Below are 26,434 nucleotides of genomic sequence, written 5' to 3'. Positions count from 1 at the left end.
GTTAATTCAGGTCTGAGGTAAGAGGGTTCAGATCCATCATTTACTCCAGTAAACCCATTACAAGACTTAATCTGAAGATTTTGACATACTTCGAAAACAAATACACTACCAAGAGTATGTTCAATAGTATTATCTCTTATGTACTAGATAATGAAGACAGTAATCACCATACTTGAAGAGGTTCTTGTCTATCTAGGTTAATAACCTTCCCCTGGCAGTGTCCATTCTGATGCAACATGATTCAGAGCTGAATCATACCAGGGAAATGGTAAGTGTCTTTATCATCACATAGCAGACTTACCAAATCCTTAGTGCTTACTATTGGCCGACACCATGGTTTTGAGCCCTACAGTGTAAAACATGAGGTATTATGTCTCCTGTAGAACTTGAGCTTCTTCATTAAACATTATGTGGATGTTTATGGTTTGCTTCTTCCTCTGAAGACCGTAGCACAGACCCAAAACTCTTCAACACAGGATTTCTCTTTGCTTGTAACAGTGAATTAGACAGAAATTCCTTCCACATAGCTCTGCTCAGCAGGACTGCTTAGGAGAGAAACAATAAGCCCAATAGTGTTTGTTCTTAGCTGGCACTTAACCAAGATGTACATATTTTGCCTTTTTAATCTTTCCTTGTAAGTCAGTTTCCCAAGCCATGTAATAATTTCTGTCCCTCTCTTCTGACCTCTCTCCAGTTTCTGATTTGTCCACCTGATACTAAGGTGGGAAAAGGAATATTCTATCTTGGCCACACACATCATCAGGATAAAAACAACAAATGACAGAAGTACAAAGATACGGATCACTGACTATGCAGGATAGCAACAACAAATCAAATATTTATTTACAAAAATACAGGGTGCAGAAATTAAATAGTATTGTAAAGGCTTTAAAACCTACCAAATAGTGAAGAATACTCTACATGTAACATTTTTCTCCTCTATCCTTTTTTTTTTTTTTTGTAAGGCATGATCATATAATAACTGAGTTTAAAAAACAGCAAGGTCATCTTAAAATCAACCCACCAGTTTGAGATCATCAATTTTATTATTGCATATTATTTTACATATTATATTGCATTGCATCTCATCTACAACATGAGCTAGCCCCCCTTACTTTAATATATGTTTATACATACAGGCTCTCTAAGGTGTCAAGGAATGTGCGTAAGAGCGATCCATACAAATGGGCTGAATGATTATGATTTAAAACAACAAGCATTCGAAGCAAATCTTCACAGATACCTTACCATCTACACTCATATCTACAGACACCGTTTTAGACCTCCAGGGTGTTTGTACTGCACCTCCAGGACACGGGGAATCCCGGAGCCTCGGACTACCAGCGTATTTAATTGTGGTAACAACAGTAGTTCTTGATAGCAAACTTTCATTTGTTTAGTTTGAAGCGTTTTTAAGTGAGAAATTACTTAAGAAGATTTGCTTGTTTTACAGTTTGGGTGTTTTAACTGGCACTCGTTTCAAGACGTACCTATTTACAGTGGTATCAGATCGAGCGACTGGGTGATCAGACGTGTTACTGTCTGCTCTTGAAACCTGTGAGTCCACATACTGGCTTGGAAGCAACAGAAACTTAGTGCTAATAAAATGGGAGATTCTCTAACCTAAAGCGAGAGTCCTTTTTTTTCTTTCTCCTACACAGAGTGGATAATCTGCTTTTCTGAGCGCAAAATGCTTCCTTCCCCTCCCCCCCCGCTGTCCGGGGAAACCCCGCTGGGCCCGAAGCGCGTCCCCGCCGCCGCGGCCCGGGCCGGAACGTCGGGAGGCGGAACCCGCGCTCGCGGCTCCGGGGGGAGCGCCGGAAGGGGTTAGCGAGCGCGCGCCCCGGTCATGATGGCGGCCGCCCTGGCGGGCCCACGTGGACGGGCGGCTGCGGGGGGCGAGGAGGCAGAGAGCGGTAACGGGCGGGCGCAGGGGCGCGGGCGCGGGGCTCCCTCTCCTCGGCCGCCGGGACTGGCAGGGCGTGCCCGGCCCCGCCTTGAGCTGCCCTGGCTTCGCGGCGCCCCCCTTTCCCGGGCCCGCGTTTGCCCGCCGCGGGGCTGCGGCGGCGCCTCGGCGGCTCTGGCTGCGCTCTGCGCTGAGCTGCGGAGCGCTGGCTCGGAGCGACTTCCCGGGGCTGCTGCCCGGTGCCGCCGGGGCGGGGCCTGTCGCGGTGTGACAGAGGCTCCCGGGAGGGCCGTGGCGCGGCGCGGCGCGCGCTCAGCGGCAGCCTGCGCGTGTGCGGTTCCTCTGCTGCGCGGAGCCGGTGTCCGCCCGCTGCGCGGTGCGCTGAAGGAAACCTGCGAGTGGCAGCAGTTACAGTAATTTGCAGCGAGGGCACGGAGCGGGAGCGCCGTGTAAACGCGGTGCTCCTCCGTCGTTTGCCTGTGGTTCGCTACTGGTTCTCGTCTCTCTGTGCTGCTGTGATGTAACTAACTAGCTGTGATCGCTTCTTAATTAGGTAATGCAGCAGGAAAGATCCTCATTATCCTTGTTCCGGGAAGAGACAAGACCACGTCCATTTGGAGCCTTAAGCTCGCAGTGGTTTTTGTTTTGAGGGACGCTGTTGTCTCCCAGGAGGTAGACTTGCATGGGAGCTGCTGTGAGAACTAGTTTCTGAACGTTTGATACTTTTACTTGTACGTGTCCACACCTAGATCACCGAGCAAGTTTAGGTGAATAAGGAGCGGAGATGTACGTAACTTTCCCCACCGCAGAATTAGGACTTCTTATATTGAAACTATGCCAGGCTCGAACCTCTGAAACTCAGAACAGAACTCCAGGTGGTTCTTTTGATAGAATTCATCAAGTTTAGGTTAGTTTGACATACATGTGCTTTATCTCTTGCTCTTGAAAGATCCCCCGACATATTCAAAATAAGTCATGGCTGGTTGCTGAAGCCTTATTCACCTTTCTGTAATTGTTGAAAGTCCTGCTCGTCTTCCACAGTGTTTTTGGTATGGGGCATTAGCCTCATAGTTAACTCTATTGGCAGAGGCAGTGGTATAAAGAAGAAAATTAATATGTGCTTTTGCAACTTTTCTTCTTTTTTCCAAGCCTGTAGTGGTTTTTATGGCTAACTGTAGCAGTTGTTCCTAAACAGTGTGCAGAGTTCAGGTTCAGACTTTAGGTAGTTGTTAGATTTGGTATGTATAAGAAGCCACAAATATGAATTAATTCCTGGTTTTAAAACAGGATGGTGATATTCTAGTGTGGACAAGGCTTGGGACTGAAAACTTGTCAAGTTTTGTTACCTGTGCATCTACTTCTGTGCATCCAACAGTTTGATTTTGACTTTGGAAACCAGGATACAGAGACGTACTGATAGGGTAAAGATGATGCAGCTTTTAGTGATTACTGAATGTGTTGAACAATTTTTCCACTTCCAGATTTCCATTTTATAGTAAGGGCTATTAAAAAAACAGTAATTCTTGCTGTGTGTATCATGACCATGTTTGTACTTTACATTCTATAATATGAATGCAGAACACTAATACAGTTAGTAAAAATCATACTGTGTATATATAAGCCGTAGATATTCAGTAAGTATTTCTATTCTACATTTGTGATGTAAACATATAGTCTTGCTTCTGTCCATAATGATGGCCAAGTGCCTTCCTGTCCTCTGATGTCTGGGCCTTACAGGCTTAGTTTTAAATTGGTTAACATGACTGTTTTGCTGCTAGTTTGTTTTACTGCTGGTTCAAAAAAACAAATGGAAAAGGCAGCAAAATGAGTTAGTCTGGCCACAGGTTGTGTTTATGCTTGTAAAGTAAGTAGATATGCAATTGATTAACAATGAACGAGAGGGCAAGACTATCATTAATGTTGTCTGTGTAGTTTTATGGAAAACAGAACTTCTCAAGCAGTCCTGACCTGTCTCTTAACAGTTTGGCTGATAAAGGTAATTAAAGGGTGGTAAAAATGTTAAAATTTAAAACGCTTGGTTCAGTAGAACATAACACTTTGATTTTAAATTATTTTTTTCTAAAGTAGTGTGAGAGTGTTAGATAGACCAAAACCAGTCAGCTGATATCTCAGAGTCACTGGAGAATTGTCTCCTTGCTAGTGGGATTGTGTAGGAGTCAGTACCCGGCCTTATTCTATTCATCACTTGCTTCAGGGATTTGAAAGTATATATGAAATAATTTATTAAAAATGTGTGGGTGGTACAAATATTAGTAGAATGGTAGCTAATAATGGCAGGACACTTGTATGTACTGTCCTTCATTATGTGATAAGATGGGTCCACTGAAACAACCAAATACGTTTCAGTACACCCTAAACTTGAGTGAGGCTCGTTCCAGTTAATCACCCTCACAGCTGAAGATCTTATTTTTGCTATTTGACCCACTGAACAGATATGAGATAAGATTCCTCATGTAGATTTGATTTGATGTCTGGCTGGCTGTTCTCTCATGTCTTGCTATTGCTTGATTCCAAAGTCCAATATTTTTATTGCTTTTATTTTTAAGAGCGTGGAGGAAGGAAATCTGAATTTGCGGGGTGTGTGTGTGTGAAGAATCTGAGCAGTTACTCATACCGGAAGTCTCAGTGCCTCTGGTTACGTTTGAGATACCTGACAACTGTCTTAATTCACAAAGTGTGCTCTTTCTGTTTTGCTAATCATATTTTGCTGGCTTTATTTCTCTTGAGCAAGCTTTGCTTTTATGTAGGAAATGCACACCTACCTTCAGGTTAACCAGTTTGGCTATATGCACTTAAACACTAGGTGTCACTGTTGCAGTTTGTATGTAAGTGTGTACATACATACATATATACACAAACACATATTTATGAATGTATGTGTACATACAATTTATAGGGTTTTTTGTACTGAAATCTTTTCTTAGAAACCTATATTTTGATTTTAAATCATCAAAATATTCATTCATCTAATAATAAATTGCCAAGGCTGTCTTATCCCTTTTACCCAACCCCAATCACTTTAAATCATTGCTGAGAGAAGCAAACACTTGCACTGTGTACTTTCTAATAAATTTATTATGGTGGAGCATGCTTCCTTGGGCACTGTCTCAAGGAATCAGTTGTAACAGCAAGCGGTGCATGGACCTGAACTCTGGTAACATTTACACATGGAGGAAATTCAAGTAGTGATGGGTTCACACTAGAAAAAAAATTCTGATGCCTTTTTTGCTTTCTTTCCCTAGGTTCTGAGTTAAGCTCAGGGCTCCCTGAAGACAGCTACTCTTCAGGAGGTGAAACCTTGGAGGGTGATGATGAGGATGAAACAGCAGCCCTTGGCAATGTGGTGGAAGAGGCATCAAGTTCGAAAGCTGGCCCAAGCGCAGGCTGGGCAGATGCCATGGCAAAAGTGCTCAACAAAAAGATTCCACAAAATAAGTCCGTCATCTTGGCTAAGAATAAAAAACTGGAGAAAGAGAGAGAAAAGGAAAAGCAGGAAAGATTGGAGAAGAGGAGGAAGGTGAGAAAGAGACAAAATATTTCCCTGTACAATCGCAGTCAGATGAGGATGTGCCCAGGATCCCCTAAGCAGGGATTTGGGAGAGCACTCAGAGATTCTTTCTCAGTTTTAGAATCTCTTCCTTGCTGTGATCTCAAGTAGCTTGAATTTTTTGACCTTCCAGGCAGGCATGCTGTAAGGCCTTTTCCCTTACTGTTTTTTCTGGGCCATCACACAGGCTCATCTTTGGCAGCAGGACTGTTGCAGTCAGTTTTGCTCTCAGCCTAAGGTATTTTTGCTGTTGAGGGAATGAAAAGCAGTTCTTGAAGCTCAGTTTCCTAATGGTTGCTGTTAATCTAGGGTATAAATGCCTTTCTGGGCATTACAAGTGAAAATAATTCTGTCTTTCTGTCATAGAAGGTGAGAGGGAGAAAGGTTAGAAAACTGCTTTCAGTTAAATTCTGCTGTGACTTCCAAAATCAAAGGCCTCTGGGTTGAAATTTGTAGTAATCCCTTATGTGCTTGTGAATCACTGTGTTTGCTCCCTTCACTGATTTTCCTGATAGCAGTTTTCTATTACTATGACCATGTTCTGAATTACTTATGGTTCTGAAACTTATGAAGAAAACAAAACTATGTGGATAATTCAGTAGTTTGTGTGTTTTTTTTGGTGGAGTTGAATTCCAGGCTATAACTGATTTCTTTTCAGGCTAAAAATATACAAATACCTCTGATGTGTCTTCTTACCAGTTCTGTTTTAATGGGATAACCGGCTTATCTATCTGATACTCTGGGACATCTTGTGGTTAGGCCATAGCCTGGCTTTTAAATACGGAGGGCTGCAATAAGGCATTTGCTCAGTTATGATTACCTAAAAACCTGGTTTCCTCCAGTACTGCAAAGCAGAGGTGGGCTGCAAGGCTCTGAACTGATTTGTTCAACATTAAAAAATCTCGAAAACAGTCTGCCTTTTATTAATTTCTTGCTGATGGAAGCTAGAATAGGGCAGTTCTTTTGATCAAAGGCCAAAGCATGGTCATAAACTCACGTATTCATAGTAGTCTGCCTGGAATTATAAAGATAAGGACTCTGTAATTCCATGAAAGACTTCTTGTGTAACACAGACTTCATGCAATGTTGCCGTGACTAGAATACTGCTAAATTGTTAGAAGGAAAATTAAAAAGTCACCGTTGTTACCTCATTCCTGAAGCAGTGGCTGGGGAAATGCAACTTTCTACTATTGTAATGGGAATATACAGCCGGCATTGCTGTGGCCAGTGATAACACTGGGAAAAATGATTTTTTCTGTTTTGAAGCTCATTGTTTCAAGAACCAAACTGATCAATGTCGTATATGGCAGTGCTTCTCCGTGGGTACTTTGTACTCTTTTTCATGTTTGGGTTCTGTTCTTTGTAGTCTTTGCCACATGCCATTGTTGATCACAGAGCTGTATGGTGATTAATTCAGCGGAGGAAGTAAAATTCTTGAGGCCCAAAATGTGACATGCCTGTCTTGATAGGTCCAGGATTTTATTATGTATAAATTGCTCAGTGATCAGTTTATGAAGGCTTGGAGGATTGGGTTAAAAGCTGTCTTTGAATGATTCCCTTGTCCCTAGCAGTCAGTGTGAAGGTGTTTGGGTTTTCCCTAGACTCCTTTTGCTTGTCTCCAGCCAGAGGCATCACTGTGGTGTGACTCTGATCTTTTTTGTTATAGAGACAAGTGATTGTTTGAGATTTGATTGAGGCCCCTTATGTGTCAGCGCTAGAAACTTCCCTTAGACCCATTGTCCAGCCCTGTAAAAATATTCTGGAGTTCCCCTTACCCTCAAGTAAACTGAACTTTGCTGATTTATCATTTTTTCCCCTCTTGCTACATATTCCATCAGAGTATGCTACATTCTCAAATGCTCCATGTTCTTTTGCATAACAATATTTATAACACAGCTCGATAAAAAGCGGGAGTGGGAAATGATGTGCCGAGTGAAGCCAGATGTTGTCAAAGACAGAGACAGAGAGAGAAATCTTCAGAGAATTGCCACGAGGTAAGAGGTTTTTTCTTTCTTTCTTTCTTTTCTTTTTTTTTTTTTGAATGCTTTCCTTAAATATATGTTATCTTAAGGGGAGGAAAAGAAGGGGGGGAAAAAAGTCCGCATAGGTAATCTGTTTCCAATCAGATTGAACTCTTAAGAAGTGACTAGCAGGAGCCGAGTGATTTATATACAGGTCTGTATTGTACAGTATCAAGTTCAGCAAAAGATTTCAGAAGCATAAAACTTAGACAAGAATGCAATATTTGCTTAGCAGAAGTGCTTTACTGCAGCACCTCACTTTGTTAGTTTTATACTTTAAAAATGCAGAACAATTGCTTCTACCTTTTTTTGTGTGTTTATTTTTTTGTCTTCTCCATACAGTATTCACCAGACTCACTTTTCTTGTGTTCAGTTGCCTGTTTTGCATTACAGTAGCTTGATGTCACAGAACCAGCTGAACACCTTGCTCATGCCTGCATATGCTTGTCTACTTACAGGACTCATTCTTCCGCCCTGTCCCCCTACTTATGCTGTTCTTAATATCCTAAGGAATTTAACAGCTGGTTGTAGGGTGTACAGCATGCTTCTGGGGATGCCACATGCTCTTGCATTAGTCTTGGGACAATGTACCATCCTTATATCGCGGTATGAATAATTACAGAGCTAAAGCGCATGAGCCTTGACCACATGTGCCTTTAAGTGATTTGTTGGTTACTAGTTCATAGCAGTAGGTGTGAAGGCAGATGGAAAACTGAAAGCCTCTTACCTTGTAGTGAATGTTACTTCTTGACTAAGTTGAGGTTTTAAGTAACTATTTTTGGAGCTAGAAGCCTTCTAGCATCTGTGCTGAGTAGTAGCTTTGGTAGAAGGTTCATTTCTGTAATGGCAGCTTGATGTAAAAAGTGGTGTTGTTTTTTGTTTTTGTTTCTCGCTTCTCTCCCCCCATCCCAGAGGTGTTGTACAGTTATTTAATGCTGTCAGGATGCACCAAAAGAATGTTGATGAGAAGGTGAAGAAAGCTGGGAGATCTGACAGGCAACGTGCTAAACTGATGTCATCTGTTTCAAAGAAAGACTTCATCAATGTTCTGCGAAGCATGGAAGGTGCTAAAGGAAACCAGAATCCCTCTGGAAAGGCCACAAAAAGTAAACAGGTAGGCTTCATCTTAGTGAAATAACTCATATGGGATCTTTTCCCAGTATAATTGTTATCTGTTAATATGCCTGCTCTCTAGAACAGCTGTTATTCAAGTGTCTGGGGTTTTTTGAAGCCCATGGATTGAGTATCTCTGAGCATGTTTTCTCTCTCTTTTGAGTAACAAAATACAGAACAGTGGAAGCTATCTTGTTGGACATCAAGCCTTGTGTATTAGTAAGGTTTAGCTGTGTTTAAAAAAATTAAATTAGAAAGATGGACTTTATCTTGGACTTTGCACCAAGCATGTAACAAACTGCTAGATTTTAATAGGTTTTAATAGGTAAAATTTGCAATTTGGACAATAATAGTTAACAGCCTTTTAATATTGTAAAAGGCCTGGTGTGTCCTGTGGTAACTCTGTATTTTAGATGGTATAGTGGACCATACAACTTGTGTGTATGCACAGTTTTGGGCATTTGGAACTCCCTTGCTCTGAATAATTATGGTATTTGGAACTGAAAGGCTTTGCCATACAAGTGAACATTATGATGGAAAGAACTGTGTTATGATGGAAAGAAACTATAATGACAGCCTGTTAAGAGACATATTAAACATTATATGTAGGATTTTTCTTTCCCTAATTCTGTGTACATTAGTTGGTGTGGCTGTATTGTTGATGTGATGTTTTGGAAAGAAGTATTTTAACATATTTCACTTTTTCCAAACATGCTCAAGTGAGAGAGACAATGTTGATGGTCTCATCCAACTCTTTACTGGTCCTTTCAACTCATCAAGTAGCTTGGAGTTAAAAACAAGTTGCTTAGACCTATTCTTTCTCATGTTTCAGAAGTTGCCCATTTTTTGAAGCGTATTTGTGTTCAGGTTTGAACTTTGTGCTTGGTAGTGGGTGGAATACTTCTGTTGGCCCAGACTCACAGCAGTTAACTAAGTGCTTTTCTGTGCCAAGAAGAAATACTTTAATCAGTTGGGAGACAACAGTTTGTCATATGTTTTTTGTTTGTGTGCACTTGGGGAGCATGCTGAAACACTGCCTGGCATGAAGAGCTCATAGAATTTTCATGCAAGTGTAATATTAAAGTATTTTTTAAATTCTTTGGATAATGAGAACAATTTAGCTTGGTGCTGACACTTTATTTCTCCTTAAATAATTCCAGCTTGCTTGTTTGGGTGGATGGGGGGTGTGTGTGTGTGTGTGTGTGTGTGTGTGGTTCTTCTCTTTTTTCTTTCTTTTTTTTTCCCCCGGGAATAGCAAAAGAACTTCAGAGTAATAGCAGTGCCTACTACTACTACTACTGCTGTTGTTAAAGGCTGGTCAGGATTATTAACTTGACAACCATGGGAGTTACATATCAGCTGCAAAAACACGGCACACTGACATTGACTCAATAGCTGAGCAAAAACTAGGATTTATTTTCTTTGTGTAAGAATTTAGCAGGGTAATTTTCTAATTACTAGGCCAGAAAACATAGTTTTCAAATGTTTCTTTACTCTAGAACAAATGTCTGATTTTGGCAGCATCAGTACCAGTACATTTCCATTTAAGTGCTTTGGAGAAATAATGCTTTGGATGCTGACTGGTTATTGTTTTTTTTTTTTTTTTTGAGCATTGACAGGTGATGTTTTCATGTTTCCCCAAACAAAAACTTCAAACCTGAGAGTTTTGCATCATGAATTTAAAGCCATACTTGCTTTTTCGGAATAGTCATATGTGCCAATATAGACCACCCTCCTCTTCTCCCCCTTTTCCTTTTGCAGTGACTCTTCATTCAATACTGAACCAAACTCTTTAAGAACTTTTTCCAAGCTGTTCTTAATCCACCTTATTTTCTCTTGAGAACATATCTTACCAGTTTAGCACGTTCCTATTCCCTTGCTTGCTGAGGCCAAAATCGGATCTTCAGTCTCCTCCTTAGAATGATACAAACATTCTGCCACTGAACACTACTGCTGGCTTCCTTCATCATATCTTTGCTTCTTGGTCTTTGTGGGTTTTTCGGAGGGTGGGAAGCAGGGTTGAGGCTGATCTCCGAGGAGATGGTGAATTCCTTAGAGCGGGAGTCCAGTAGGTTGTTTGTGTCATATGAAGGTGTGGGATTTTTTGGTGTTTTTGTGTGTAGGGTTTTTTTTTTTTTTTGGTAGCAGCCTGTTTTGGTTGTAGCAATTGAGTATGGCGTGCATTTCTTTTTTAAAAAGAGGGGGAAATATATTTATTTATTTCAATATAAACAATGGAAGAGATGCCAATCCCAAACTCTAGGCACCCTGCCATCAATTAAAATACAGTCCAGAACAATAAAAACACTACCCCACCCACATAAAACTAGCAGTCAGCAAGAAAAATAGGAGAATAAAGTTTTCCCAGTGAAAGCAAACCTTTCTTAACCAAGCCTTGTGCTATGCAAAGGAGACTTGACTATGTTTGTGAGACTGGTCAAATACTTACTTTTTCTTGCTCTCCGCAGTGGTATGCGAGTGCAAGATTTGCCACCATGTTTTTTAAAGAGTGGTGACTTCTTCCCAATATGTTGAAGAAATCTCTTATAAAGCTCTGTTGTGGTTGATCATTTAGTCGTGTATATATACGCATATGAAAAAGAAAATACATGCTCTGTAAAGGCTCATCTATAGCACTGAGATTTATCACTTTATCACAACCAACTTCTAAAATTTGTTCTTTTTCTTTTAGTTTCTTCTGTTAATGGGAAAAGCAGGCAACCTGTGCCCTTGCAAGAGCTCTGCTGCTTATGGTCTTACGTGCTTTTTAGCCATTGGCCTAAACACTGTCTGGTGCAAGTTTTCACCCCTCACCCAATACAGATATGAAAGAAAGATTATAATGCTGTAAAAAATTTCTCTTGCCATCTGAAACTGTAGCCCTCTTTCAGGTTTTGTGTGCCCAGATGGGAGTAATTACTTTTCTGAGCTGGTGCCAAAAGCTTTGCCTTTCATATCATTAACTGTTTATCAAGGTATTTCTTAATCCTTGCTGAGCCAGCTGACTTGTGTAATATCTTTCCCTGTTTTTTTCCAAGGTACTATACACAGGGCTTGCCTCTGGGTGAAATCATTTGATTTCCCTCCCCTTCCTTTCCCCCCCATCCCCCTCCTTATCCAAAAGCCTTTCGATGTGGGAGAAGAATGAAGTAATTTAAAAATACCGCTGGTTTATTGTTTGTGTGTGGGGGGGGGGGTGTGTGTGTTTTTTTTAAATAGCATTTGTCAGGAGATAGAAGGCATTTCAAGTCTTGTTCAACACAATCCTTATAGAACAAGTTTTCAGTTCAATGTGTTGGTTGTATCTTGCTGCTGCTTACCTGTAAGATACTTTAAGAGATACATTTTTAATCTACTGGTTTAAAAAAATGTACATTCAGAGATGCTGGCTTTCCAGTCCTGGAGGCTGAAGTCAGCTTCATGACCACAGAACAAACAGCAGTAGATGGTGATGGTGAAGGGTTCCTTGCACTACTCCAGCGCAGCTTTGTTGTGCTTTTTTTTTTTTTTTCCCCCTCCTGTGGAGGTAAGTTCCTTTCTCTTTGAATAACTTTTCAGACAGTTGCTTCTGAAAGAGACATCACAGGGTCTAACATAAGTGGCATTTTTGTCACAGACGCTTCTTTCTTATACTGGCTCTGAGTCTATTAATTTCTTTTCTGTAGCCTGTCAGCTGTTCCTTTGGCCTGGCCTGGAACTAATTGGAACTGGTGATCTGAAGTTGAATGATAATGAATTACAGATTGTGGCAAATCCTTGTTAGGAAAATGTTTTGCTCTCTAGCACCCTTTTCTTTTAAAATCCTTAGTTAAGGATCAAGAAACTCCCCTCCTACACAGAGTTTTTCTTTTTCTTGTCATGGTATGTTTCAAGGATAGATTTTAGTATGTGATTGTAGTGAGGCTAATTTCAATTCTCATACCTGTTACTTTCAGGTTATGTTAGTATACATAACGTACTCCAGTTTTCATGAAAGCTCCGTGCTCCAATTAAAAGTCCAAGACTCCAGTGAATTAGATTAGACTCAAGGGGTGCTTTAAGTATCCTTAACAAATTTCTGGGCACTGTTAGTATTATGGCTTAAGGAAGTAACTTTGCTTCTAAGGTTGAATGAGGCTTCTGATCTCTCAGACCTGTAGAGACGTGTTGATTGATATAGTGAATTATATGAGGACTGAAATCTTAACTGTATGAAAACAAAGCAATTCAGAGTTAACATTCCCAGGGCAGACTCAACTCTTCTCCTTCACTGCATGTCAGTTCCAGCAGGGCCATTTGTTATATGGTGTCAGCAGAAGCACCAAAAACTCTACTCTTGGCTTTTCACTTATCATTTGTGCTATTCCCTGCAAAGCATTACTGAATGATAAAATAAATAACTGGTATGAAAATTACAAATATTCTTTGTGAGAAGTATAGTCTGCACTCGCAAACCTTTAATTTTGAATTAGGTCTTTGAAGCATGGTCTTCTGAATCACCCATGTTTGCTTCAACTTGTAAGTTTTCTCATGCCAAATCTGTTGCAGAGCATTTAAATGGTGGAAACAAGAACAAGATTTTCCATTCTACTTCAGTTACCATGATTCAAACTCTGCAAGATAATCTTTCTATAAACTTTACTGCTGACTACATGACTTAGAAGTACAATTTGATTCTTATGCTGTGACAGCAGCTAGAAAAAAAGAATTGTTGTATTGGTCTCAAAATAGTATCTATTCTAAAATAATTTATTAAGAGGAGGAAAGACTGGCAGAAAAGAGTGCAAGTGTTATTTCATGTCACCTGTTACTCATATGAGACTGTTCAGTGCTTGCTCTAGAGTTGGACTGAGAATTGAAATAATTTTCTAGCAAAGTTTCTTCTGACGAAAGTGCGTTTTATAAATGAGCCTGGTGTTTAGTAAGTAATTGAAGTGCAGATGATTAGAATCAGGTTGGCTGGAGATGTTTCTTTTATTCATAAAACTTATAAAATCCATAAATGTTTTAATTCTAAGAGTAGTTTCAAGATTGTTCAAGGGCAGAAGTGCTACACTTCTGACTTTTGCTCTGACTGATGTTCTTGCTGGGATGCAGGAAGTGGAATGGGAGCTTTTACTTGTCAAGTTAGATGAGGGTGTAAGTGTATTTTACAGTTGAAAAGTTAGATCTGTTTAAAACCTGTGGCACTGCCTTCTTTTTCTTACGGCTGCAGTAGTAGTGGCCATTGGCATGTCATTCTACTCCTTTTTTTCAGTTTCCATAGTACAGAAATGTAAAAAGCTTGATTATTTTCATCCATACACCTGTTCGGATGGACAGGAATGTGAACAACTGCTTCAACCAGCTGTAGGAAATGTTTTATTTCTGAAGTGTGATTGAAAGCATAGATTTCTCCTAGCAACTTTTGTAAGGTGTATCAACACCTCTTTTAATCTTGAAAGGAAATTTTTATCTCAACAGGTGATAATGACATTGTAGAGTGGAAGAGTAGCAGTAGTTTATTACTACAACTGTTGTGTGCTGACATTACAGAACTGATTGAAGGAGTGACTACACATGCATGTATTCCAGCAGATTGAAAGAGGCAGCCAAATAGTTCAGCTGCAACCAGAGTAGACTTGTTCTCCCGAGTTTAATAAGTGTCTTCCCACCACATGCACAGAAATTTTAATTTGGGTTCTTTTATGAATCTTGTATTTGTATCTGTATTTCCCAAATGTGTATACTCTCTTGAAGACCACCTCCTACATGCTTGGATGTTTTTAGTGTAACTTTATGGTTTTATCCCAATAGTTGTTGACTACTTAATTACACATCATAGTCTAATTTAAACCTTTATGGATAAATATCGTACAGGCTGCCATCAGTTTGCTATATCCTAACTTCCTTACGTTCCTTAAGATAAAGGGTAGTTGTGTGGTTTTAAAAGTTTATTGTTGATAACCTTTTTATTTTTTTAAATCTATTTACAGGAAGACACAGTGGCTCACCCAGTTTGGGTCATCAGCAGGATTGGGTGTTTAGATGTAGAAGTTCAGTTCCCTATCATTTGAGTTAGCACTGTAGCTGGTAACATGCATCTCTGGTTACATGGAAATGTTGGTCTTCGCCAGTGTTATGCGTGTTTGGTTGTTAGATGTCAAGAACTTGATGCTGTGGGTTCAGCTCCAGAATAGAAGAGTAAAGGCTATGTAATGGCAGTATCTCACCAGATTCACCTTCTTTTTCCCTGTGTTCTTATCCCCAGGTTTTCCCTTCTACTCTCCTTTTCAGTCTCCCACAGCCTGTTTTCTGTTATACTTCATCAGAAGTCAGAAAGGGAAAAAGCTTGTGCTTTTGCTCTCTTTTCACCAACCTTTTTTATCCTTTTCATGTTTTATGTTCTTGTCAGGTTCTTTCCCTTGGTGGCACAGGACCAAGCATGTCCTATGTACAGTCCTGCATTCTGGTGCCTAACGCTACAGTGACCCTTAGAACTAACTGCACAGGAAGAAGACCTGCTCCCTTGTTGTCAGCGTGATCTGTGAACAGTCCAGTTTATTGCAGTCTTCTAAGAGATGCAGAGAGTATGTGATCAGTGAGAACAGATTTTTTTTAAGAGAATTTGCTGAATGCCTCACGTATCTCTACTGAACGTATATGACCTGAGGTTTGGGGTGGGGGGGAGCCCCCAGATCTGCAAAGATGTCCATGAAGATGGCAAAAGGCACATTTCCAGCTGCAAAATAAGTCCTTAACAGATTTTAAGTCCCAAAAAGGAATGACAGAAGGTTTTCATGGATGCCTATAAGAAATCTTTTTCTTTCTTTTTTCCTTCTTAGAGCTGTTGACAAAATGTTTTAGGTTAATCTCATCTTGAAAAGGGCTAAGTATTTTTAGTTCAGATTTCCCCCAAACCTTCAGCCTGAAGCAGATAACTGCATTGGAAAACTTCAGTCTAAGGGAGTTGAAGTATGGGAAATTTTATAACTGAATGTAGGACAATATTAAGACAGCTCTACCAGCTCCAGCTATAATATTTGAGAGTAACTTGCCTTGCTATTTGATTAGGAGTGCACAGGTGATTATGGTATTACCTTGTTTTCCCAGATGATGCTGCCAGGCTGTTTTTTCAGTAAAACTATGTCTAAAACCTCCACAGGGAGGGGTACATTTGTACATCTTGTGGTTTACATCTTACTTTGATCTTCCCGTAACTACACAATGCACAGACATCCAAAATGTCTAATCCTATTAAAATTGCTTTATGGAAGTCTAAAACTATGATCTGCAGAGTTATTTTTCATGGAAGTTTGTCTTGAGTTTAATCTGTGACTGAAGGCGTAATAGCCTATGATGTGAAAGTCAGTAGATCTGGGGAAACCTTTCCTTTTTTTTTTTTTTTTTTTTTTTCCTCCTTTCCTTTTAATATTTTCTGCATTTTTGCCTGTCATGGTGGCAGAAGGCTGTTCCTTCTCCTGAATTTTTCAGGTCATTATTCTTTTGGGGACCTTTCACTTTTCCCAAATTCCAATTCGGTTGTTTATTTACAAAATTCCTTAACTGTCAAAAAGCTGTCTACCTGGTTGCTCCAAAGTTTGTTCTCACCACTGACTAAACTCCACTAATTGATAATTAAGTACTTCAGGTTACTGCTTACAGACTTTTGTAACTGAGTCAGTTTAAGAGTTTCAACCAATGCTGTCCCTGAGTAAATCTCACAAAGTTAGGATTGTAGGCACAGCCCTGTTTTAAAGAAAAATCAACTAAAAAAAAAAAGCAGCTCCACTTTTATCTAGTAAATTGAGTTGTGAACCTTGTAAAAGCAGTGCTCCACCTTTGACTTTATTCATAACTCTTACAGACATGGCGATGTAATTAGAGAAAATATATTCAAACTTTTCAAAAAGTTCGTATAAAACAGGTTCTCTTCTGGAAGTAACAAAGGGTGGAGTTTGTCTATCTGAACAAGTTTGTTTCCCCCATCTAAGCACTTTCTGTTGCAAATTATCTTGAAAAGTGATTCCCTTATTTTGAAGTTTTATTAAGATATATTCTGATTGCCAGAGTGCTGAAGATGTGTATTAGAAATGGCCTGTTTGTCTTGGTAGAGTTCAGGACTGATGGATCAAACCAGAAGAATGGCTAGAGGGTTGCTGACTTTTTTTTTTCTTTTCCCTATGGAAGAATCTCACTGTTTTTTAATGACTGTTTCTGAAACTCACTGACAGCTTAAAACAGATATTTGGTGATTTTTTCTGTTTGTTTTTTGTTTGTTTTTTGAACCTACTGTTACTGCAAATAATACTAAAACTGTCTTCTTGGAAAGTTCTGACCTCTTTTCAGTTTGCTTTTGAAGTGTTCTGTATGTGGTTTTTCTTCTTGATCTGTGGGCATTGTGAAAAACCTGTGCAGAAACTTTGAAGGAGAAGGAAGGGTAGGAAATGAGGAGAAAGGATAGTTTGATAGTAAAAGAGATTGGGATCACGGGCATGTTGCGTAGTCCTTAGTTTTAAACTGCTTTTAAAAAAACAATGTGGAGGAGGGTTTAGCAAGTCAAGTTGCTTAGTAGTCATACAAACTTCAGTAAATACACAAAAGTTAATTCATTGTGGTTTTTCCTCCCCTTCCTTCCCCCCAGTTTTTTGGATCACTGCACTTGTTTCAGGACCCGAGTGGAAGTCCTGAATCAGAAAGAGGAGGCTGTTGTCCCACTTGTTCCTAATCAGATATGAGATAATTTCTTAAATGCTGGAAGTGAAGAAATTTTGTCATTACCGTAACCTTCATTGTTTAAGACAACCTTTTGCAACTCACTTTGCTGCGCCTCTTGCTGAATCATTATGAGAAACAGTGGATGGTTTGAGCATCACCTGTAGGAAATAATCTTTATCACATACATGTTTTCCAGGTACGGTATAAGGGCTGGGGAACTGAGTGACTTGCAGAAAGAATGTTGTGGGTCTGGGTAATGTGCAGGGTGAGAGCTGATCTTTACTCCATAACTCTTCATTACTGCAGGAAATACACATAAAGAAATGTAGGACCAGCTGACTGATAGAAGACATTTTTATCACTTGTGGAAAGTTGTTGTGTGGTGTTCCTTTCTGAGCTGAAATGATAAGTTTCTGGGAAGTTTCGTTCTTTCCTCCTTTACTTTGAATCACATCTTTCCAAATAGAGAAGTTCTTCGTTCACTACTTTCCTTTTAGGAATATTGGTGAAAGTTGCCGGTAAGACAGAGTCCATGCAAGTTTGCTGTTGGTTATTAACCCATACTAGCTCATGTTTTGGGCACAAAATGACCAGGATTTGGCAGACTGCTCTTAGCTGAGGCTTGGGGTTAGGTTGCATTAAAAAAACCTATTCTCTCTAAAGAACAGCCTTGTTTTTCTAGGTCAGGATTAAGATACACTGTATCAGTACGGTAGCACTGTGGCTACCTTAAACCTTGCATGGTTTATGAAGAAGATTTTATGATTCAAGTACTTCAAATACCATAACTTTCTATACAAACTGTTGTCTGATAAGGAGTGGAAGTATAACGTAGTGTTTTAAATACAAAAATCTTGATCAGAGACTGGTTTTTAACCACAGGGCTGATTGGGTCTCTATGTAAAGAATTCATTGATCTAGGTGCTGTGCAAACAGTATCAAAATTGTCCTTGCTCTAAGGATCCTATGGTTCAAGTGGATTAGACGTGCAAGCTGTATAGAGACTTAGAGATGAAGAAAAGGGTTTGAGCATCAAGTGAATACCAAGATAGCAGTGGTCATATGATAGGGAATGATTTCACTCTTGGTGGTGTAACTGCTGATAAACAGGCATTGCAAATGTGAAGGTCAAAACATAGCTGAAGGTAATTGTTTTTACCGAAGAAAGAACGAATGTGACTGAAAATGAGCAGGGATGGCACACTGAAAACATTATCTGGAAACTTGCTGTACAAATATGTTACATGATAACCTAATATGAGGGATGTGTTCCTTCTGTCTGTCTAGGTATCTTCTCTGTAATGGTCTGCAGTCTGCTGTGAACTAACTTTTATTTGGTACCTACTTAAAAGTCCTCATTTGCGTGCGAGTGGGAGAAGCGCATCTATAGCTGTGAAGTCACAAATTGGAAGGAGCTAGGCTTACTATATTTCTTGAAACATCTTTGAGGTCAACTGAGTAGGTTTCAGGTTGATTATATTCCTTTTTAAAAGAAGTGATATGCATGGTTGTGTGTGTTCTGGAAGGGACACGGTGCTATATGGAACAATAAATAGAAGCTTTTTTCTGAGAGTAGCCTGCAGTTGTAAAACTTCCATACCTTTCACCGTCACTTAAAAACAGGTGTAATGAGAATCTGAATGCTGGTATGGCCAGATGTCATCTTGCAGTAGTGTGGTAAAATTCCTTGTGTAGTGGAAGGATTGCCGAGATGACTGCTATCAGAACTGGAGCACAGACACTGAAGACTCCAAAGCTTCATGCATTCAGAAGGGCCCCATGTCACACTTGAATTTTTAAAATGTTTTTGTATTTTCTGGCAGAAATACCAATTTATGAGGTTTCTAATGAACCAGGGTTAAAGAAATCGGTTCTCTCGTAAGTGCTTTCTGTTATGCTTCTTTGCAGTTGAGCATTTAATAATGATATTAGTGATCTTTCTTCATTGTTTAAGTCCAAATGAATGTTTATTTTTAGAATTTCTGTAATTCAGTTCTGACCTTTCATGGGTTGGTGTGTGTTTAAGCCTCTGCATGCCAACCCAAAACATTCCTTCTCATTCACACATGCCCAGTTGTAGTAAACCCCAGAGGAAGATAAGAGAATGGGGAGATGCCTCATGCGGGTTGTTAAGTTCTGGGTGGTCCTCTGGCTGTACTCAAAATGAAAATCAATATTTGTTGTGCTTCCATTGGCTTGTAGTAATAATTCCAGGGCTTTACTTGCAGAGAAGTTTGAACAGGAACAGCAGGATTCAAAACACACTGTAAAAAATTTTATTCTTCTGTTTGTTTACTAGAAATGTCAGTACAGATTCTGGTGTGCACAAGAGACCTTGTGGTTCACACTGTGAATAAATCTCCTGTGCTGCTGGTGATATCCACAGTACAGTGTCACTTTAAATATTCCAAGGCAATTCAGTTTAGTCACTCAAATTTGTCATTTAGAAGGGGAATGTAAATATGTGTTGAATGACTCTTACCTTAAGGAGTAAATGATTTGCAGAATTACTGTGGAGCAGAAGAGACTTCTGTTGTACAACTTGTGTGTTCTGCGAGCTCAAAAACGCTTTCCAAAATCCAGTAAAGTGTGTTGGTGTGAGACTTTGGCTCAGAAGTTCCAGGTAGTTGCACGTATAGAAGGTAGTCCCTGTTTTCAGGCCTGTGGCTTTTTGTCTTCTCAGCATCAGGTGTATATGGAAAGCTTTCTTATAGCTAAGATATTATTATGATTCAAATCAGTTAAAGCTGTGAGCAGTGCTAATGATTAAACTGAAGTATCATTTTTCTGTTAAAAATCTTTACACTTAGTTTCTACTTATACAGCTGTTTTAGATGCTGTAGGCTGCATTTTTTTTTTTTTTTTTTTTCCTCCCAGCCTAGAGGAAACTTGTTTTCTCTTAGCTTGGGAAGCTGGATATCCCTGAGGACAAGTCTAGGGGTAACGTGTATGCTCGTGGTGTTCGTCTTCCGTCCCCTTCCCCCTTCCCAGCGCTTTCACGTGGAGGCTTCACGCACCTCGTGGTATCTCTGTGCTGGTTCTGCTGAGGGAGTTTTAAACCAGCTTGCTTGGGAATGGGCAGCAGAATAGCAGCGGTCGTTTGGAGAAAGATGCAGGCTGACAGGAAAGGGTGATTGTCAGATGTATGTGAGAATGTCTTTTGGCAGTTATGCTTTCCACCTCCTTCGTTGTGACAAAAGCCTCCCTATGTTTCAAGCTCTCAAATGGCTGTATTGAGCAAAATGGAGGAAACTGGGCAGGCAGTTCGAATTAATTAGACACGTTGGAAATGTTTTCTCAAGACTCTAAAATTGTTGCTTTAGAGATATTTATGTTAGAAATTCCTCCCTTGACAGGTACAAATAAACGCTTATTGTATGTGATGGTAAAGAGAGATGCCCCTGCAAGCTCTGGCAGTTCTTCCTGGACACGGAGCAAAGGCGTGGAAGCCCAGAGTGCTGATTGTAATTCTTAGTTTTGAAAAATGTTCGTTTGTTAATGCCCTGCAGTTATTGTGTCTTCTAGATACAGGTAGGCTGTAGGGGAATCTCTGTGGTGATGTAGGTGTTCCTCCTGTTTTGCAGGTGAAGAAACTGAGGTATGTTGAAGTGACAAGCTGGTGGAAAGCAGAGTGAAATGCTGTCTTTAATCTGTGTCCTATTTTCAGACTTATTTTGTTGCTTACCAAGACCACACTGAAGCAGTATGAGACTTTTATCTACTTATAGGGCTCTGAAAAGCTCTGGCAAACTTTGCCGCTCCAGATTTAAGAATTTGCTGTCCCAGTAAAGCAGTAGAGGGAAATGACAATGTACTGTGACTTAGACAGACTGGACTTAATTCCCTTAAGCTTTCAAAGCAAGCAGGTTTTGAGCTAGGGCATTGGTTTGCAGACTGATGCAACTGATGTGCAGTTACACGTTTGCTTCTGCTACGAGGGCAGTAGCTTTTGGAAGCGGCAGTGCAGTCTGCAGCAGCTCCTGTGTTGTGCTTGGTAAGTCTCAGTTCAAGATGGTTACTGTAATTTCATTTAGCAAGAGTGAATTATGTAGCTCCAAACTTTTACTGTGATAAGAGAAATGAACCAAAACAGGGTTATTTAATTTCTTAGCTCTAGTATTTCTAACTGAATAGTTATATAGCTGCTGCTGGTGCCATGGGGCCTTCACAGATCAATTACTTCAGAAGCATCCAGGAGACAGTCCCAGCTCAGATCCTAATAACACATCCTGCAAGCAAGTTTTTTCTGTGTGTCAGCCCTAAGCTTTGTTTGTGTTTCTTAGGACTTGGCTAAGAATTATAGGTCGTCTTGTCCTGGTGCAGATTTTTGCAGGTATGTCTTCAAAGCAAAATTAGTTCAGGAAGCATGTCCCCACTTCAGACCCTTGCTGTGCCAGATTGAACTGATGCTGTTATAGCTTAGGTGGCACACCAAGCAGCCAAGATAGTCAAACTCAAAAGAGAAAAAAAATGACACAGACACTATCAGTCTGTCCTAGCAAATGGGTACCTGCGCTAGAGTATCCGCAACTTCAGGTTTTGTTCTGTCTTATTTCAGCTTATTTCAACAAGTGCGTCACCATGTATCAGTGATAAATATTCTGAGATATTTTAGGAACTGCTTCTGCCTTGCCCCCATGTCTCTTAAAATAGGTTACCACACCTTCAAGCAGGGAATAAACCCATTCAAATGTGTTTTTAAAGCAGGGGGAGAGTATTTCACTTTTTGTCTTACTCGCGGAATCCATTTTATCTAGCAGCACACACTAATGTTTATATAGCCTGTTTTGTTTTTCATTTGGGGATGTTCAAAGGGGACTTCAGTGTTGTAGTGAAATGTGTGGATGAGCAGCTGACTGGAAACTCAAAGTAGTTGTATGGAATGAAAGCTAGTTTATTTTCCAAGTGCCAAGAATCAGTTTTGTTTTATTTAGATGAACTAGATTATGGCATTGAAAACCCAAATACATTAGCATTCTTAAATAAAACAAGTTGGGAAGTGATATTACAGTTGAACTAATTGTTAATTATACAAATAGTCTTGTTGCATATTTTGTTAAGACTTCGGGAATTTTTTGTGATACAAAAGACTAGAGTAGTTCTTGTTGTAGGGGAAAATAGAGTAGTAAATGAGTTAAGAGTGAAGATACTAAATGTGGGTTTTCCTTCACTTGGCAGCATTCTTAAAATTGATTAAATATTTGCTTTCAAACATTTAATCTCCATCTTCCAGGCACAGACGTGCTGCCTCTGTCTTTCTCCTTAGTACTTGTGTAAACCTCTGTTCAAACCTTTGTGGCTCATTACATAGTAGGTAATGCTATGTCAGATCAGCATCCCTCTTTTGTTGAGGTCCTTCTTTTGTCCTGTTGTTCTCTTGACCTAGCTAGGAAGCAGGACTAATCTCTTGCTAAATATAAGATTGTGATGAATTTGAGCATTGGGCTTTTCTAAGTTTGAGCACTTCCCTGTCATTGCTGACAATAACATACTCCTTCTGTCCTGTTCTTTAAAAAAAAAAAAAAAAAAAAAAAAAAATCTGTACATGTGGAAAAGCATAGAGTGGAAAAATGTGGAGTGTTTTTTTGTTTTTTTGTTTGTTTGTTTGTTTTAGGAAAATGGGATATTTGGATAGCCATTTGGATATTTCATATTTTACCCTATGGCACGTTCAGACAGTGATGATGAAGGGCTGAGTGACTTCAGTAATCTTTTCGGCCTCTCCCTTTGGAAAGGTGAATGTAGTATAAAACAACTGGAATACAGTTAAAAACAGAACTACTCTCTCCTTGTGTTCCTCAGTGTAGTACCAGTGTTTCCACTGATACAGATTATTCCCGCATGGACATTCTAAGGTCTCTCTAGGGACCTACCTTATCTTTTACACTTTTAATTCCAGTTTATTGTTTACTCTGCCTTAGATGTTTTCAGGCTTTGCTGGATATAGCATTTGAAGTCAATTGCTGCAAGAGTGAAAGTGGATAGGAGCCATTACCCTGGGGAAAAAGGGTATTGCTGCTGGAGATGGAAGAGTTACCCTTAGGAACAGGCATTAATGAGAGCAGCTGTGAAGACAAAAAACAACCTGAAACGCAGTACAAGCATCTTGAGGAACATCTGTAGAGCTTCTCTTTTTTGAACTGGGCCCTGGGAGATTACTTTTGGGAAGGAAAGTGTTAAGACTTGTTATCCTATTTTTGTGAGAGTAATCATTTTAAAAGAACTGTAGAACAAGTCACATCTCTAAATGATTGTTTCTGTTTTGAATGGCTGTTAAAAATACATGTCTTGTTTGGCTGGCAGACTTCTTGCACCCACATAGCTTCTGTTGGTGTTATGTTGTGTTAGATTTATAGTGATGGATCTGCATTTTCTTTTCCTTATTTCTCTTGCTGTTGAATTCTTTATGCTGCTTTCTCCCAGAGATTGCATGAATGTAAGCTTAATATGTTCTGATGTATTGCATATTCACAGGAGTACAGAATGATGCTAATAAGAAAACTTGTTTTAACCAACTAAGAAAAGAACATGGAAACAAAGCAGTTATTGCTCATACATATGCTTTACAGAGAAGAGGCATGAACAATGTCCACAGCAATCATCTTTACTACAGTTTTTGCATCTAGAAGGCAAAGCAACATCTGCAAAGGCATCTTATTGAGGGACATTCCTGTTTCAATTATTGTTTTTGATCAAGCAGTATTAACACAGAAGGATGCCATAACAGATTATCCCCATCCACCATCAGGGGGTGGCAGTTACTTAAACTGTGATGAGTCAGTTGAATCCTGCCCTTTTGAGCAGGGAGAGTGGGAAAAGCGCTCTCTGAGATGCCTGTATAATTCTGTTTCAAAGGCCCTGCAAAAGCAAATTATTTTTTCCACTGCACCCAATTACTGTTTGGTAGAAAGGTTTTTTGCTTCTTTACTGGACACTGAGCCATGTTGTTCCTCAGAAATATTTTGCTACTAGGGCTCAAACCACTGAAATATGCTTTTAGTATGTGGAACAGTTTTGAGTATTTTCCTACATTAAGAATGTGGAAAACATTACACGTCAAGGCATGTAACATTAAGAATGTAGGAATTACTTCATACTGTTTTTTAAAATTGTTGCCACAGGATGGGGCTGTTGCACTGCCCAAATACCTTCTGTCACTTGGAAGAACTGCAACCTAGCAATGTTTTCAATGCTAACCTAAAACTAAGCTCCTATTGCTTTTCTTTATTATTCACCAGTCCATGTAGTGTGGCCTCAGTTTGTCCACTTTCAAGAAATAGGAAATTTGGAATAAGGTGCCGTTGGCTTGCTGAGTGTAGATCAACTTTCAGTTTCTTTTAGAGGCAGCTTTGCACCATATGACAAGCCCAGGTAGTGAGGTAATAATCCACATAAAGAGGATTTGGTTCACATATCGCAAAATATGTTAAATATTAAATGTTGGGTTTTTTTTAAGCCTTTATTAAATCCATATTTGTGTTGTAGAAATGTGCCAAGAACTGTTCTAATGAAGCAGCACCTGGGGGTTAATAAATGATATCATGAATCCATTTTGATTGCCAAGAAAGATTTCAGTAAAGGAAGCCATGCCTAGGGTTGACTGTTTCATCTGTGAGCAATAACTGTTTTGTTTCCACGTTCTTTTATTAGTTGGTTAAAACAAGTTTTCTTATTAGCATCATTTTTGATTGTCCTGCATATTTCTATATCAATTTGCATAAATAGCTAGCCTTCAGTATGTCTGTCAATGTAAATTTTGAAAGTGTGAGACGTTATTTTGATTGTTTGAAGAACTTCCATCTTTCACTGCCACCTTTTTACATTCATCTCATCTCCCTCTCTTCCCCTCAAATATTTAGGGTGAAATGAAGTCTGAAGAGGGGCCAGAATGGAATATACTGCGTGATGACTTCATGATGGGAGCATCTATGAAAGACTGGGACAAGGAGAGTGATGGAGAGAGCAATATTGAACAAGGAGGTGGTCTGAAACAAGAAAATGAAAGTGACTGAATGAAAGTGAAAACCATTCAAAATAGTGTTTTATCTTCTTACTTTGTTTGGATAAAAAGTCAACATTCTGTGAATGTACAGCACTTGGAGGTTGTCTCTCCTCCTTTTTTAAAGAAAGTAGAGACTTGTACAAGTTTGGGGTGTGTTTTCTCCTCCACTTCAAACTTTTATTTAATACAACTTCATTCACTATACTGAAATCCTGAAATATTTTCCAAGACATGTATAGTTTTCAACATATTTCCAAAACATTTGTACAGTCAAAATAGTGGCACCTGCCCAATGAAAGATGGATTTTGCCAAGGTCATTAAAAGTTTATACATTAGTCATGGCAATTGATGTATTAGTGCTCCTGCATTTCCAAATCAGTGTTGCACTTTGAAAAGTTGTTAGCAATTCGCAATAGAAATGGCTTACAATAAACACAGAAACGCCGTCACCTTGTAAAGTTATCGGACTCCTATAGAGTCTTTATTACTTTGGCCAGGAAAGGTTTTGTAGATAATAAAGAAAAGTAACCATTAATGTGATAGTTCTGGTCTTGGAGCATTAGTTTGATTGGAGACAACTATGGAAATATAATTGTAAAAAGAGAGACTTGATCCTACTGATTGGCTTTGTTTATATATATATATATATATATTTTTTTTTCCATTGCAAGTCTGACGTTATATATCTTAAGAGACTGGTAAGAGAGGAAACAACAGTCATTGCTTTTGTTTTTATTTGGGGGGGGGGGGGGCAGTGATTCTTAATGCCGAATAAAATTGTATTCAGTGTTGCTCCATTTGGAATTCTGGTGTTCTGTTTTTTTCAGTAAGAAGCTGGACATATGAGATACATCCTGTTGGTTTAGTCAACTATAATGCTAATTCTTCAGGTCTTTAAAGTGTCTAACAAAAGCCCTTCCTCTCAGGTGTGTACAAAATTTTGGAAAGTATAACACTAGTGGCTTTGTTTAAACTACAGCCATTTCTCCTAACTGGTTGTCTGGTTGTGAAAAAGCAGGAGCTAACATATGTAGTACTACATATTCTATATAAGCACATTATATACAGCATACAGAAGGAATAGCATTGTGGTTAAGGAGTTTTAAATGCCAGGCTGGGGCTGAATTCTATCTGTTTCTCTGTTTCA

The 26,434-nt window shown here is 39.4% G+C and overlaps 1 protein-coding gene across 1 annotated transcript; it reads left to right on the top strand.

Moving 5' to 3' along the window:
* Positions 1-1,837: 1,837 nt before the first annotated feature.
* On the top strand, positions 1,838-26,080 carry RRP15 (ribosomal RNA processing 15 homolog). The gene is made up of 5 exons (XM_067294693.1): positions 1,838-1,916; positions 5,170-5,444; positions 7,371-7,468; positions 8,408-8,609; positions 25,144-26,080. The coding sequence occupies exons 1-5, from the start codon at positions 1,850-1,852 to the stop codon at positions 25,294-25,296; spliced, it is 795 nt and encodes a 264-aa protein (XP_067150794.1). The 5' UTR covers positions 1,838-1,849; the 3' UTR covers positions 25,297-26,080.
* Positions 26,081-26,434: the final 354 nt, after the last annotated feature.

This window comes from Apteryx mantelli, chromosome 3 (assembly GCF_036417845.1).
Source record: "Apteryx mantelli isolate bAptMan1 chromosome 3, bAptMan1.hap1, whole genome shotgun sequence".
Taxonomy (NCBI): Eukaryota; Metazoa; Chordata; class Aves; order Apterygiformes; family Apterygidae; genus Apteryx; species Apteryx mantelli.
This window is presented reverse-complemented; position numbering and strand designations above follow the sequence as displayed.